General features: G+C 45.6%; 2 protein-coding genes across 2 annotated transcripts in view; both read left to right on the top strand.

Annotated features, from left to right (window-relative positions):
• The window catches only part of UNC13B (unc-13 homolog B (C. elegans)), a 190,935-nt gene extending 188,815 nt beyond the window's left edge, over positions 1-2,120 (top strand). The window contains exons 41-42 of the mRNA XM_009889740.1: positions 48-207; positions 1,397-2,120. Coding sequence (XP_009888042.1) covers positions 48-207; positions 1,397-1,682 — 446 coding nt within the window. The 3' untranslated portion in view covers positions 1,683-2,120. The remainder of the gene's footprint in view (positions 1-47; positions 208-1,396) is intronic.
• Positions 2,121-9,835: 7,715 nt separating this feature from the next.
• LOC104290621 (phospholipid-transporting ATPase ID-like) overlaps positions 9,836-14,487 on the top strand; it is a 101,355-nt gene continuing 96,703 nt past the window's right edge. The window contains exon 1 of the mRNA XM_009889739.1: positions 9,836-10,052. Coding sequence (XP_009888041.1) covers positions 9,836-10,052 — 217 coding nt within the window. The remainder of the gene's footprint in view (positions 10,053-14,487) is intronic.

Raw genomic sequence — 14,487 nt, 5'->3', positions numbered from 1 at the left:
AACAAATGAGTATTTACTGTAAAACAGGTTGTGATGCTCTTTTCCAGTTGTGGCAGCCAACGACCTGAAGTGGCAAACGTCTGGCATGTTCCGTCCATTTGTTGAAATCACCATGATTGGGCCCCATCAGAGTGACAAGAAGAGGAAGTTCACAACCAAGTCAAAGAGCAACAACTGGGCTCCCAAATACAATGAAACCTTTCACTTGTAAGTGTGAAAAATAGCCTGGGGATCTGACGTGGAGGGTGCAGATGCAGAGGACAGATAGGGTTTTCCAGTGTCCACGAACAGCCTGCCCAGGGCTCAAAGGAGCACTTGAACCAGTAGCTTGGCCCAGAGTTTGGTGCCTTGGCAGGAAAAGTTAGACTATGGGAGTTCCTGCTGCGGGTGGGATGCTGAGGTCTGTTCTATACCAGCAGTGTCTTTTGGCTACTTTCTGAAATGCCCTGTGTCCTATCAACATATTTTACTGTGCTCCATCATTTTAATAAACTTTGTATCTTTTATTAGTAGAGTTGAGGCTAAAAGTTCATGATGTATTTTTAGTTCTTTTAATTTTAATGTGTGTTTTGTCCCAGCTTGACCTGTGGGACATGCTTTCTGAACTTGTTTCCGAGGAAACTGGTAGTAAGTTGCACTGCTAAAATTGCGGTCTTTTTTACACCGAGTATTGATCTCTTCTTATTTGACTTTCATTATTACAAAGGCATCTTCCTTCTTGGAAGGCTCAACAAAGGAAGCTACAGACTAGTGCTCACCCAGCTGTACAGTAAGAATGAGAGGAGAAGAGATGACCAGAAAAAGACTGGAAACATCTTGGGGGAGAGGGACTGTCCGTATAATTTTTCTTTGATGTGGCGAAAGGCAGGCTTCCTCTAAGTGAAGAGATTTTGTCCTTTTTTTTTATTCTTTTAATTTTAGAAACATCAGAAAGATTGGGGATGTATTTTTATTAGCTTTTGCTTAATGGAAGGTTCTGAATCTTTAACAAAGACTTAATCTAATTAAAATATTAGTTACTGAAATGAAGCAACCCTGAGCAGAAGCAGAAATGTTTAAAGTCATCTGAGCTGAAAATCTATTAGCATGGCTTTAATGTTCTCCACTCCTCATTTCACAGTTTAACACATGCACACACACACGCAGAGGCAACTTGATGATAATAAGGGTGGTTTGTTTTTTCTGTTTAAGTAGCTAGGTTGTTTTTATCAGCCACGAAACAGCAAAAATGCCCGTACGCCCTAGGTTTTCCTTCTCCCTCTGTGACCAGGGTTTTCTGTAGAAAAGAGTTTCCTGTGGCTCATCTAAGCACTCTAGCCAGCTGCTGGCACCTTTATTTTGCAGAGGAATTTGTACATTCTGAGAAACTGTAAGCAAACCTGTGTGTGTTTTTCAGCATATTGGGGAACGAAGATGGCCCTGATGCCTATGAGCTCCAAGTCTGCGTGAAGGATTACTGCTTTGCTCGGGAGGACCGAGTACTGGGGATAGCAGTGATGCAGCTCAGAGACATAGCAGACAAAGGAAGCTGTGCTTGCTGGTGCCCCCTCGGGCGCAGGATTCACATGGATGAGACTGGACTTACAGTCCTGAGGATTCTCTCTCAAAGAACCAATGATGAAGTTGCCAGAGAATTTGTAAAGTTGAAATCTGAATCCCGTTCCACAGAGGAAGGCACCTGAGCTGTGCTGTGTAATGTTCCCTTTTCTCTTCTGCCTTGTGCCAATATGTGCAAGTGTTCAACAATTCTCTTTTATTAATTACAAAAGGTTTTTTTCATGTTGTCTTTGTCAGCTCTGATAGCGCACGTGTGCTGTACAGGAAACAAATCCATCAATCTGATGTGAATTATTTATTTTTTAGTAGCTGGGTAAGACACCATAGAGAATGAGACAATCTCTTCTTATTTAAGATGCAAATTCTGCTTTGTGTATATAAATTATTTTATATTGGAGGCTGGGTATGCTGGGTTTTGTTGATATGCAGCACTGTGATTTTTATCATCTGAAGTTGGCAGACATTAAAAAAGTTCTACATAATCACACCATGATACAAACACACAACTGTGTGGAAATTAGGAGAAGAATGATTTGGGGTTTTGGCAAAGCACAGTTCTCTCTCCTTGAATTCATGTACTGTGGAGCTGCCAGGGGATGTTTTGGCACAGATTACACCACTGTCCCAATGTGATACGCAGACACTTAAAAAAGAAGTTGCAAATTGCTCTGAGAATGCACACCGAATGAATGCCTGGCCATGGATGCGCTGCCGTGAGCATGGGTGAGACCAGTGGGACAAGTGCAGAGGGGCCTGAGATCTCGTAGCCAAAAGCTGCAAAGGCAACACACCAGGAGCAGACTGCAGCTGCTCTGCCATTGTAATTAGATGGTGTGTCTCAGAGAATATAAATCCCTGCGTGCTGCTGGGAGTCCTGCATCACCATGGGGGTGCTGTAAGCTGCTGAACTCCGCAGGTCACACTGGCTACCGCGATCAACGTGGTAAGGAAGGGAACAACATGAGAGCCATGACAAATAACATGGCTGCTATATACTTTTTCCTCCTCAATATTCTTTTGTTAGTTTTTTGACGTAGGATTGGATAATTTAATACTTGCAGGCTTTCTGTAGCATTTTGTTAGTCTGGAGTAGCTGAGACCATTCCTCACTATGAACCTAGAAGTGACGGCTCGCTTGGGAGAGAACAACACCTCTCTCCTGTGCAAGCACTCAGTCTGGAGTGCTGGTCAAGGGGCAGCAGGTCCATTCGGTTCTGATCTTGAAGTCGCTGTTGGCCGTGCTGCAGTTGATCCATGCTGATTGTCATTAATCTGTGATTTAACGATACCATTGAAAATATTTTTGCACTGTCTTAAAAGCAGCATGCCGGTTTTGTTTTCTTGCAAAACAAAACACTGTCCTGAGCAAAGTGATTGCAGGGAGGTCAGAATTTCTGACTGAAAATTCATAAGCAGGAAGGTCCGGAGTACTGATTGCACCTGAGGTATGTTTGTTGGGGGATTTTTACTATAATGGGGATTTTTTGGCTATTTCCAGCTGCCTGTGTATTCTGGAAAGTGCAGCTGGAGCAAGCCCATAAAGTACTGTAATACTGTCAATATATTCAAGGACTGCATATTGAATGACTTTTTTTGTTTTCTATTTTCTCTGAACCTTGTACAGCTGTATGATATGACTTCTGTATTTCATGGGCCTGCTCGTAGAGTTCTGAGATGGCACATCTGCTTTGTTCTTGTCCATGGTGTGCTACAATAACGCTCTTCAAGACTCCACGCTATTTGTCATGATTTTGAATCATTGTACGTGCCATTGTTATGAGAACTGTTAGTACAGTCTTTAATAAACTCTTTTAGCAGCATTTGGAGTTGTCTGTTGAATTGCAACTGTAATTGGATTTGCTAAATCACGTAGGGCAGAATTGCTACTGCATCTTTGCAAATTACTGTCGTTGACTGCATAGATATTTCTTTGGTGCTGTAGATGCCCAGCGAGGGGTATGAGTCAGGCAGTTCCCCACTCCTCCACGGTGCCTTTGTCTTCGACATCTTTCCCTGAAGTTCTTGGCTTCTGGTAACACGCTGAGACGTCACAGAAAAGCATAGAGAATAACTTACTTCCTTTTCTTCTCCTATCTGGCCTTGAAGTCAAGTTTCCTTTATGCTCTGGTAGCCTCCTGAAGGTGCTGAACGGAAAGGCTCAGGCAGGCAGTAGGATACTCCGCAGATAACACGTGAAGAAAAACAATTATATGCCAAACTTGATTCATAGCTTTCAGTCTGATCTGAGCATTAACAGTCTGTAGATGGTACTGACAAGAGATGAGAGAATAAACCACCTTGATGTCAAGTAAATTACTCCCCTTCCTCATTTTTTTGGGGTTGCTGCCAATTACCAGCAGACAAGCTCAAATAACTCAGAGACTCCGTATTTCATGATAATGTGGAGCTCTGAGTTTTTGTGACCCGAGATGCCGTTTTTTCCTCAGGTAACGTATGGTCAGCAATGCGAGTAACTGGGCTGATTCACAGTCCAGCTTGTAGCTTATTGTGGTTTAACCCCGGGCAGCAACTAGGACCATGCAGCCTCTCGGTCACCCACCCCTTACCCCCAGAAGGGTGGGGAGAAGAGGGAGAAATGGAGGGGAAAGGGAAAAAGAAACTTCGTGGGTTGAGCTAAAGACTATTTAATAGAACAATAACAGAAAATGAAAATAATAATAATAAAAGAATATAGAAGTCACAGGTCACTCTCACCGCCCACTGCATTCATTGCCCAGCCTGACTCAGCAGAGACTGCACATCTACCCCTCACCCCTCCAGCCATCCCCAAGTACTGAGCATGACGACTATGGTACGGAATATTCCATTGCCATTCCATTGTCTTGTCTGTGCTCCTTCTCAGCTTCTATGGGAAGCTGGAAAAAGTCCTTGACTAGTATGAACATTAGCTAGCAACAATGATAGCAATATGCATTACTGACATTCCTTTCATACCGAATCTGAAACATAGCAACCACCAGAAAGAAAATTAACTCTATCCCAGCTGACAATAGGACATAACTGTGTTTCTGTTTCTGGCTTAATCATGGGGAAGTTACTGAGTTTGATGGCATATCCCATGTGACGTGTTGTTCAAAGCACGACTTTAAAGCTCCACTTCGGTGCCAAGTGAGATGGTACGCAAGTTTTTAATTCATCAGCACGCTCATTTGTCATCGCTTCAGCGAGCGCTGCGGTGGAGAGAAACCAATAAAGAGCTATTGAAAGGAAAAGCACTGTCTGTAACCATGGGGAAGAGGCCTGGGTAGGGCGAGAGGTCTGGCTGTTATAAACAGAGCCAGGAACCTGAGGGTCCTGAATATATTGCTTATCTGCCAGTCGAGTGCTTCTCCTGCAAACCAGGTTTGTGGACTTTTTAGTCACAGAATCAATTTCCGTGAAATTTCCACTTTCAATTTGTAACAATTTTGTCTAAAACCGTCTGCCCATCTCGCCTCATTTCTTGGGTTTACACTCTTTGTGACGCTTTCAAATTTTCTTTCCTGTCTGAAAAATCCTGCAGACTCAAGCTACAAACACTCTGACATTTTCTTGTACCTGTGGCAACAGCACTGTGTTGTGCTCGTGGCTCTTTTCACTCCATCTGAACACTCTTCAAAATGACAGCTGGTATAAGATATACACTGTGTGTATCAAATACATACGCATATATGATAATAAATATATTAAATGAATAAATAGAATACACATTTTATAAATGTATACATATATGCTGGTGTACCTGAGGTGGAAATGGCGATCCTGAGTTGGAAGATGCTGTTCCAAGAACATGACGGCAAAGGTGACAAGCAGCAGGGAGTGGTAAGTTGCCTGCTGTCCCATGCAGGAGCTGTCTGTGGAGCAGAGCGGCACAAACATCAGGTGGGACAGGAGTGGTGAGACATGAGCTGGACACTGGAGGCAGATGGGTGAATTCAGCCCCTGGTGTGACTGTTCTTGCCCGGGGGTGGGCTTTCTGCAGGGTCTGTGGGAACAGCAGAGTGGTTTCAGACCAAGAGTCCATCTGGTGCAAATCCTGCTTCCAAGAGTGGTTACAGGCAGCTGTCCAGAGAAGAGTAGGAACAAGGTAAGCTAATGATGCTTCCCTCCAATGAGCATTATGGTGCTGGTAATTTTTAACCTGCGTGATATTCCTAACCCCATGATTTCTCCTTAGTTAAGTCCTAAGCTATCTTATCCACCCCTTGAGCCCCTGAGAAGGAGTTCCCTGGATTTACAAGCTGTGGCATGAAGATCTTCTTCTCTTTTTAACCTGCTTCCAACTAATTTAATTTGATGCCCTCTGTTCTTTTGTTCAGGAAGATGCTAAAGTGCTGGTCCTACCCACCCTTTCCTGGGAAATGGAGATGATGCAGACCTCTGTCATATCCCACCCTACTCGTTGCTCTTTGAGCCTGCAGAGTCACCATGCCCCCCCGAAACCTTTGATAATCTTTGCCCTTCTTTGAACCTTCTCCATTTATATGGATCACTTCTTAGCTGTGAGGACCAGAACAGCATCCAGCATTCAAAGTATGGACCAGCTTCCAGAAGGAAGCCTTTTCAAGATAACAGTTTGCTCCTAATCTTAAGGGCAATAGTCAGTAGTTCAAAAAAAGCCTCCAGGCTGACAGCAGAAGATACTGCCAGGCTGCTGGGAGGAGCAGGGAGCAGGCACGCTGCCAGACCTCCCAGGTGACAGGGAGTTCCTTTTGTAGGGACCCAAAAGGGGAAGTTCAAGAGGGTGATCCAACTTGGGAAGTCAGCGTTACTCAGAGCAAACCTGAGAGAGAAAAGAAGCCACCCTGCTGAGATTTAGTGGATGGTAGAGAGTTGTTAACAATCCTTTTATTTCTAGCCTTTTTTGGAAAAGATAATTTTCTAAGAAAAGAGAGGGAGAAAGAAAGAAAGAATGCCTGGATTTTGGATTAAAGTGACTTTTTGATCTTTGGGAAATTCCCTTCTAAAGCTGTCGCCAACTCGGGGCTGTGACACTGTCAGAAAACTGAGTTGGGGGAATGAGATAATGGGACTGGAAGGGATGACACGAGCTTGCGAGCACATGATGGAGATAAAAGGGCCTTATGGGAAAGGAAGTTGTGTTTCTGGGCATGTGATGGGAGAGAGCGGAGACCCAAGGGCAGAGGTGGGGAGGGCGGTTTATCAATCTTCCTGGAAGAGATTAGCAAGTTGATGGATGGAGACAAGAAGGCGAGTAGGAGAATGGGAGTGTTTGGGGAGTGACTAGAACAGACTTGAGAAGGCAGCTGGGACTTCAAGCACGGGAGTCAGTTTCCCGGTTTCTGGGCAGCAGCAGGGAGGGAGGAGGCAGTGCAGTGGCAGCGGAGGAGGTCAGGCTGCTCATGGGATTTCCTCCAGACATGTCATCTTCCTCCTTTTCTGCTCTTAGGCTCTCATTTCCTCCTGTCTAGAGAAAACTCTGGATGGGGGCCTGTGAACATGTGCAATGCGGCTAATGAGGCTGGCAGTATTCCCTAGAGCTTGACGGAACATGCACAGAGGGCCTGAGCCCTCCCTGGGGGTTGCGGGATAATCCCCCAAACTCCTCTTTTAAATCAGGAGTGTCGACACTGGAGGATTATTTTCAGGACCTGAGTTCTCTGATACTTAAAACTAAGTTCTCAGTTGCTGCCTGTGATTTATGGCCAATCTAGAAATACTTGCTCTTGCACCACAGTGTTGTTTATCATGATGAAGTCTCTTTAGCGGCTCCTGACGCTTGGATAACATTGCCATCTCCACTAAACTTTGTTCTTCTAAACTGGACAAGACCTAAATTTCTGCTGATAAGAAGTGCTGTCCGTTTCCAGCATAGTTTCTTTGCATCGGCTCTAACACGCGGCCTTTCTAGCATCACTTTTTCCCTAGCTTTAAGAACTTCCCATTATCAGTCCCTGCCTTCATGGGCTTCTCATATTTCTCAGCCCATTTCTGTTATGTCGCCTCATAGTCCTTTCATCAACCCCAGTCTCCTCTAGCTTCACCAAGAGTTCCCATGTGACATTGTATGCAATGCTTTTTTTGAGTCTACCTAGGTTTGAGCTGCCAGGTTTGTCCCTAGAATTAAGTTTGCCCAGCTGCAACCTGTGGTAAGATTCAGTTGGCTCCTGAAGGACCCTGAATGCCTCTTCCCATCATGCATTTAGCCCTGCAAGTGGCCACTGCTCCACAGTCATTTCAGAAGCAATGGAGCCAGCTTACAGAAATGTACACCTTTGACAGTTTAGACCTGGGAATTCATTTAGCAGAACCAGGGTCAAGTCGGTCCTGCACGTTCTAGGTTTGCCAAACCCATGTTGCCTTTTGTCTCACTTTCCATCCTTCCTTTTAGTATTCTTTTCTTCAAGACTTCTAAAACCTTGCATGCTGTTCAGGTCAGCCTAATAAGTTGGAAGTCGCTTGATATGTGATATGTTTTGCACATTATTCTCCAGTCACATAACCACCACCTTCACAGGTGAACAGACCCTTGCCACCAAACTTCCAGTTCCACATTTTGGTGTTATCAGAAGTGTAGCATGGAAGTCACCCTTCCCCAGGGATCAGAGGGGTTTGAGCCCTCTGAACTTTTATTGACTGTGGCATAGTATTTTCTATTTCCTCATTTTTCTGTTTTGGGCCATTTCTTTGTGTATGGGTGGTCCCTCTGAGGCCAAGTTCTTCTTTTGTGGGTTTTTTTTTTTTTCATCTGCCTGTTCTTGACCACCTTCTTCCTGAAAAAGAGCATATGACAGAAGGGACCCCAGGATCCCTTTGAAGCCTGTCCCACAGTCACCCCTGGCCACAAAGCAGGCATTAAACTCAGAAGAGTCCCCAGGAACACCTGCATTGCTCATCCTCAGACCAGAATGCAAAGGAAATCCTCCAGCAGCTTAGCAGCAACCTCAAAATCTCAAGAAACTGTGATGAGCTATTAGGAGAGAGCAAGCCAGAACTTCAGCAATGTCACCACCTTAGCAAATTCCTCACTCCTAAACATGTCCAAGTTAAATATAGACCCTTGTCTCAAAGGGGCAAGAGAGTCTTTGCTCATGAGCTAGTGGGGCTCATTGACAGAGCTTTAAACTATTTATTACCCCCCTCCCTGAATGGGGAGGGGGACAATATCAGGCTTGCCTGTGACAAGCCATGGGATGACACACCACGTTTGAGGGATGGGGTGGTAGTGAGAGCCCTCAGCTTCTTGCCCTGCAGCACGCTGGCTACACTGGAGCACACTTGAAATCTTACAGAGATGAGCCAGGAACTCCTGAGGTCATAGGAGCCAACAGGGAAACTCCAGTGAAACACCTCCAAGAAATTAACAGGTGTTCCTCTGAGAAGGTGACACGGCTGACAGCCCAGCTGAAGTGCCTCTACACCCATGCATGCAGCGTGGGCAATAAACAGGAGGAGATGGAAGCCACCATGCTGCTAGAAAGCTACAACCTAGTTGCCGTTACTGAAACCTGGTGGGACGAATCCCATGACTGGAGCGCAGCTACCGATGGCTACAGGCTCTTCAAAAGCGACAGGCGAGGAAGGAGGTGTGGACGGGTTGCCCTCAATGTCAAGAGGATAGATTGTGAAGAGCTGTCTCTGAAGAATAGCCACAAGCAGGTTGAAAGCTTACAGGTAAGAACTAGAGACCGTGGAAACAGGGGGAACTTTGTGGTTGGTGTCTACTACATTTCACCCGATCAAGGGGAGCCTATTGACGAAGGCTTCTTACTCCAGCTACAGGAGGCATTGCATTCACAGGCTCTTGTCCTGCTGGGGGACCTCAACCGTCCCACCATCTGCTGGAAAAGTAGCACAGTGAGCTGTAGGCAATGCAGGAGACTCCTGGAGAGGATCAAGGGTAGCTTCTTAAGCCGGGTAATAGACAGCCCTACCAGAGGGGATGCAATACCGGATCTGATGCTCACCGATGCAAGTGAGCTCATCAGTGACGTCAAGATTGGAGGCAGCCTGGGCTGCAGTGATCATGCACTGGTCCTGTTACGCACTCCTGAGGGGTATGGGATGGGTGACAAGTAAAGTCTGTACCCTAAATTTAAGAAAGCAAACTTGCAGCTGTTCAAGGAGTTAGTCAGTGGGATCCCCTGGGAAACACCCCCAGGGACAAGGGAGCAGCACAGAGCTGGCAGATCTTTAAGGACATTTTCCATAGAGCACAAGAGCTCTCGATCCCCAGGTGTAAGAAATCAGGCAAGGAAGGCGGGAGATGGGCATGGATGAGTGAAACCTGCTGGTCAAACTAAAGAGCAAGAACAACATGCACAGGCAGTGGAAGAAGCGACAGGTATCCTGGGAAGAGGACAGGAACGTTGCCCAGTTGTATAGGGATGGGGTCAGGAAGGCCAAGGCGCAGCTGGAGATGAACTTGAAAAGGGATGCAAAGAATGCTAAGAAGGGCTTCTACAGGTATGTCAACCAGAAAAGGACGGTCAGTGAAAGTGTACCCCCCCGAGATGAACGCGACTGGCAAACTGGTAACAATGGACGAGGAGAAGGCTGAGGTACTCAATGGCTTTTTTGCCTCAGCCTTCACCTGCAACCTCTCCTCCTATATCTCTTGAGTGGGTGGACAGCAAGACAGGGACTGGGGGAGCAAAGTCGCTCCCACTGTGACAGAGGATCAGGTGCGTGACCACCTGAGGAACCTGAACATACAGAAGCCTACGGGACCTGACAACATACATCCCAGAGTCCTGAGGGAATTGGCTGATGTAGTTGCCAAGCCACTCTCCATGATATTTGAAAAGTCATGGCAGTCAGGTGAAGTCTCTGGTGACTGCAAAAAGGGAGACATTGCACCCATTTTTTAAAAGGGTGGAAAGGAGGACCCTGGGAACTACCGACCTGTCAGCCCCACCTGTGTGCCTGGGAAGATCATGGAACAGATGCCCCTAGAAGCTATGTTAAGGTGCATGGAGGACAGGAAAGTGATTTGAGACAGCCAGCATGGCTTCACCAAGGGCAAGTCTTGCCTGATGAATATAGTGGCATTCTATGATGGAGTGTCTACCTCAGTGGACAAGGGAAGAGCTATGGATGTCTCCTATCTGGACTTCTGTAAGGCCTTTGACATGATCCCCTACAACATCCTTCTCTATAAATTGCAGAGATATGGATTTGATGGGTGGACTGTTTAGTGGATGAGGAATTGGATGGTGGGAACCAGAGGGTAGTGGTCAAGAGTTCAATGTCCGGATGGAGATTGCTGATCTCCAGATGGGACAAGTGGTGTCCCTCAGGAGTCCGTACTGGGACCAGTATTGTTCAATATCTTCATCAATGACATAGACAGTGGGATTGAGTGTATTCTTGGCAAGGAGATTCTTAGCAATCTAAGTGGTGTGTTGACACGCCTGAGGGATGGGATGCCATCCAGAAGGGTCTGGACAGGCTTGAGAAGTGGTCCCATGTGAACTTCAGGAGGTTCAACAAGGCCAAGTGTAAGGTCCTGCAGCTGAATTAGGGCAACGCCCAGTATCAATAGAGGGATGAAGGGATTGAGAACAGCCCTGCCGAGAAGAACTTGGGAGCACTGATAGATGAAAAGCTGACAGGACCCAGCAATGTGCGCTCACAGCCCAGAAAGCCAACCCTATCCGGGCTGCATCAAAAGAAGCGTGGCCAGCAGGGTGAGGGAGGGGATTCTGCCTCTCTACTCCACTCTGGTGAGACCCCACCTGGAGTACGGTCCAGCTCTGGAGCCCTCAGTACAGGAACGACATGGACCTGTTGGAGTGGGTCCAGAGGAGGGCCACAAAGATGATCAGAGGGCTGGGGCACCTCTGCTATGAGGACAGACTGAAAGAGTTGGGGTTGTTCAGCCTGGGTGGACTCTGGGCTCTGGGGGGACCTTACTGCAGCTTTTCAGTACTGAAAGGAGGCCTATGTGAAAAATTGGGACACTTTTTTTAATAGGGCATGTAGCAATAGGACAAAGGGTAATGGTTTTAAACTAAAAGAGGGTAGATTCAGACTAGATACATTTTTTATGCTGAGGGCGGTGAAACACCGGCACAGGTTGCCCAGAGGGATGACAGATGCCCCATCCCTGGAAACATTCAAGGTCAGGTTGGACAGGGCTCTGAGCAACTGGATCTAGTTGAAGATGTCACTGCTCATTCCCTAGATGACCTTTAAGGGTCCCTCCCAGCCCAAACCATTCTATGATTATGTGTTCTATGATTCTGTGATTCTACAGGCAGAATCAGGCAGGTGAACTGTGCCTCTCTAATCCCAGACCCTGGTGACATCTGTCAGTCTGACCTGGGGACCTCCATTCCTAAAATTTTTTAAGCAAATGCAAGATTGCAAGATGCTTGATCTGATTTCTCAGCACCTTTTGTGCACTGCAAAATACACTGAAAATTAGAGCAGTTACACATTGGGAAAGAAGAGCTTACAGATGACACGCAGAAGTCTGGAAGCATAACATCAGTTATTTCAGTACAATATAAAACTGTGTGATAAATAATGTAAACATATTGAAAGTTCAAGGACTATCAGATAAGATTCAGAATACTTGGAGACTAAAGCTTTTACTCGGAGATACTCATCTCACCCTCGAGCACTCAGGACGATGGCAGGCTGGCAGCACTCATCACAAACACTGTCAAAGACTTCTTCCAGCCCAGTAATGATTTCACTTTGAGACCAAAGCACTGCCATAACAAAGCACGTAGTGCTCTGTGCTCTCAATCTACGTGCCTCAAAGAACCTTTATATTTTCTCTGTTCCCTTGGGAAGATTAACTCAGATGAACTTTAACCAGTTCTTATTTATCTTTACTTGATTTTCCATGCACGTGGAGTTTTCTGTTGTTGTTTCAGAAATTAAAACCCCTTTACTTATCCTTGCATTTAAACTGCAAATTCAGTGGACAACAGTGCTTTTATGAGTTGCTCTTTTTAGTAGTTTTACTGCTTATTAGAACCAAACCCAGAATAACACCTCCTTTTATCGCCTTTGCAACGATGTGCTGACAAAACCTGTCAGTTGTCACATCTGGTAGTGCTATTCTATTAATAGAAACTATTCAACTATTGCCGAGATACTAGTTTTCTGTAATGACAACTGTCAGCCAAAAGGATTTCCATCTATTGGCTGTAATTCAAATAATGTGAGAATATCAACCCTCTGAACCAACCGATGGGGAGGTACATTTGAGTTACGTGAATTTTGCAAACAAAGAAGCACTCACAGTGCCTGCTGGGCATCTTTTTTCTTTTCTCCTGCCCCTTCTCCTCCACCTCGAGAAGCTCTTTCCCAAAACCCCTACTTGTTACCCGCTGGTGTTTGGCATACTGAGGAACATAAGCCTTGCCTGTCAGCATCTTCAGAAGCAGAAAATATAATTTACTGTGATTTACCTCCTTCCTAATCACAGCTAGAGGTGCAGAGAGGTGTATCACTTTGGCAGCTGTGAGAGCTGATGAAGTCAAAAAGCCTCCTTTAATTTAAGTTGCTGCTAAACATGGTCAGTTTATCCTTCTCCTGAGTACCGCAGCTCGTCAGGCTGCAGATCCTTATTTGGAATTTTTTTTGTGCTCCTGGAGTCAAGCCTAGGTCAGGTCATCTGTTTCATCAAAGGAGGAAGTTTCTGAGGATGACCATCACGGACGCAATAAACCCACACAATAGCAACCAAGGTTTTCTCTCAAAGTTTGGCAGCAGCAATAGCTTATTCCCTTGGGGGGGGCGGACTTTGAAGACACAAATACTCTCTGTGTTTCAGGGAAGTTTCTTCTTCAGTTTTGAAACATTTTTCAACAAAAACACTCACCCTCTCACAGATACCCTCAACCCCCACATGCTGCATGTGTGAAGTCTTTGGGGCATTTTCCTCCTTGCCCCTCTTCTCCCCACTGGAAGTGGCAAAACAGCCATCAGCAGAAGTTGGAGACCACGGTCAGTGCTGGATGTGAAGCTATTGTATCACAGCTGATTTCTCCAAACCACCCTTTCTTTAATCTGGTAACACTGCATGAGAAATGCCTTCACATTTTTTCTGCAGGGGGAGCTTGTAGTTCAGTCTAGACATTGGAACCAGAAAAAACAACTGGAGAACATCTGGTTCTTTCAACTGGAGTCCAGATTAACTAAACTCCAGCCGTTACTCCCCGAATGAAGGAGGTCACAAAGGCTTCAGTCACCTGGTGAGTGCTGCATGCTATCAAATCCATTCTCTGAAAGTGACAAGTTTTGAAGGAAATGAAAGCAAAACCTCTACCAGAGGAAGTTTTGTTTCACAGATCTGTAGGCCAATGACAACTTTTTTTTTTTTCCCTTTGTGAGCACTCTTGAAAAAGGAGAAACATGAGGGTGACAACCCCCGGGTGACAAGCCAAACCTCTTCCACTGGGCGACTCACAAGTTCACATGTTAAATGCAGTTTTTAATGTTTCTGTGCCAGGAGAAGTAAGGATTTCCATGGTCGTCAGCCAGCGGGTACAAGCCGTGCTTCCCAGCAGTCGCCTGATAATTGGCATGATGGCACTCGCTGATCACCCCTCCCCCTCAGTCTGTTTTGGGCCCTTTAACAATAACAAGATGCCTCTGCGAGCCATATACAACCCTTAAACTTCACAGTTGTAGTAATGCCAGCAAATGCTTTTCTTCACTAAAAATAACAGCAAACAAAATGGAGGCTGATACATTTTATGCGGGAAGTCTTTTTCTTCTCTGTCCTTGACAAGTCATTTACTGGCTTTCTCTTGCATTTCATAACTTAACATTTTTTGTCCAGACAGTCAAGGTGAGTTGTGCCTCTGTCTATGTTCAATCTTTTGTCTCTGACGTTGAGAAAATCTGCAGGATTCACCTGTGCCACCAGCGGTAACCATAGCAATCAGGCATTTTGCTGAAATTTGAAAAGTGTTAGCTAACGTGCGCGAGGTTTGAACCAAAGGGAAA

Source organism: Charadrius vociferus, unplaced genomic scaffold (assembly GCF_000708025.1).
Source record: "Charadrius vociferus isolate BGI_N301 unplaced genomic scaffold, ASM70802v2 scaffold37, whole genome shotgun sequence".
NCBI lineage: Eukaryota > Metazoa > Chordata > Aves > Charadriiformes > Charadriidae > Charadrius > Charadrius vociferus.
This window is presented reverse-complemented; position numbering and strand designations above follow the sequence as displayed.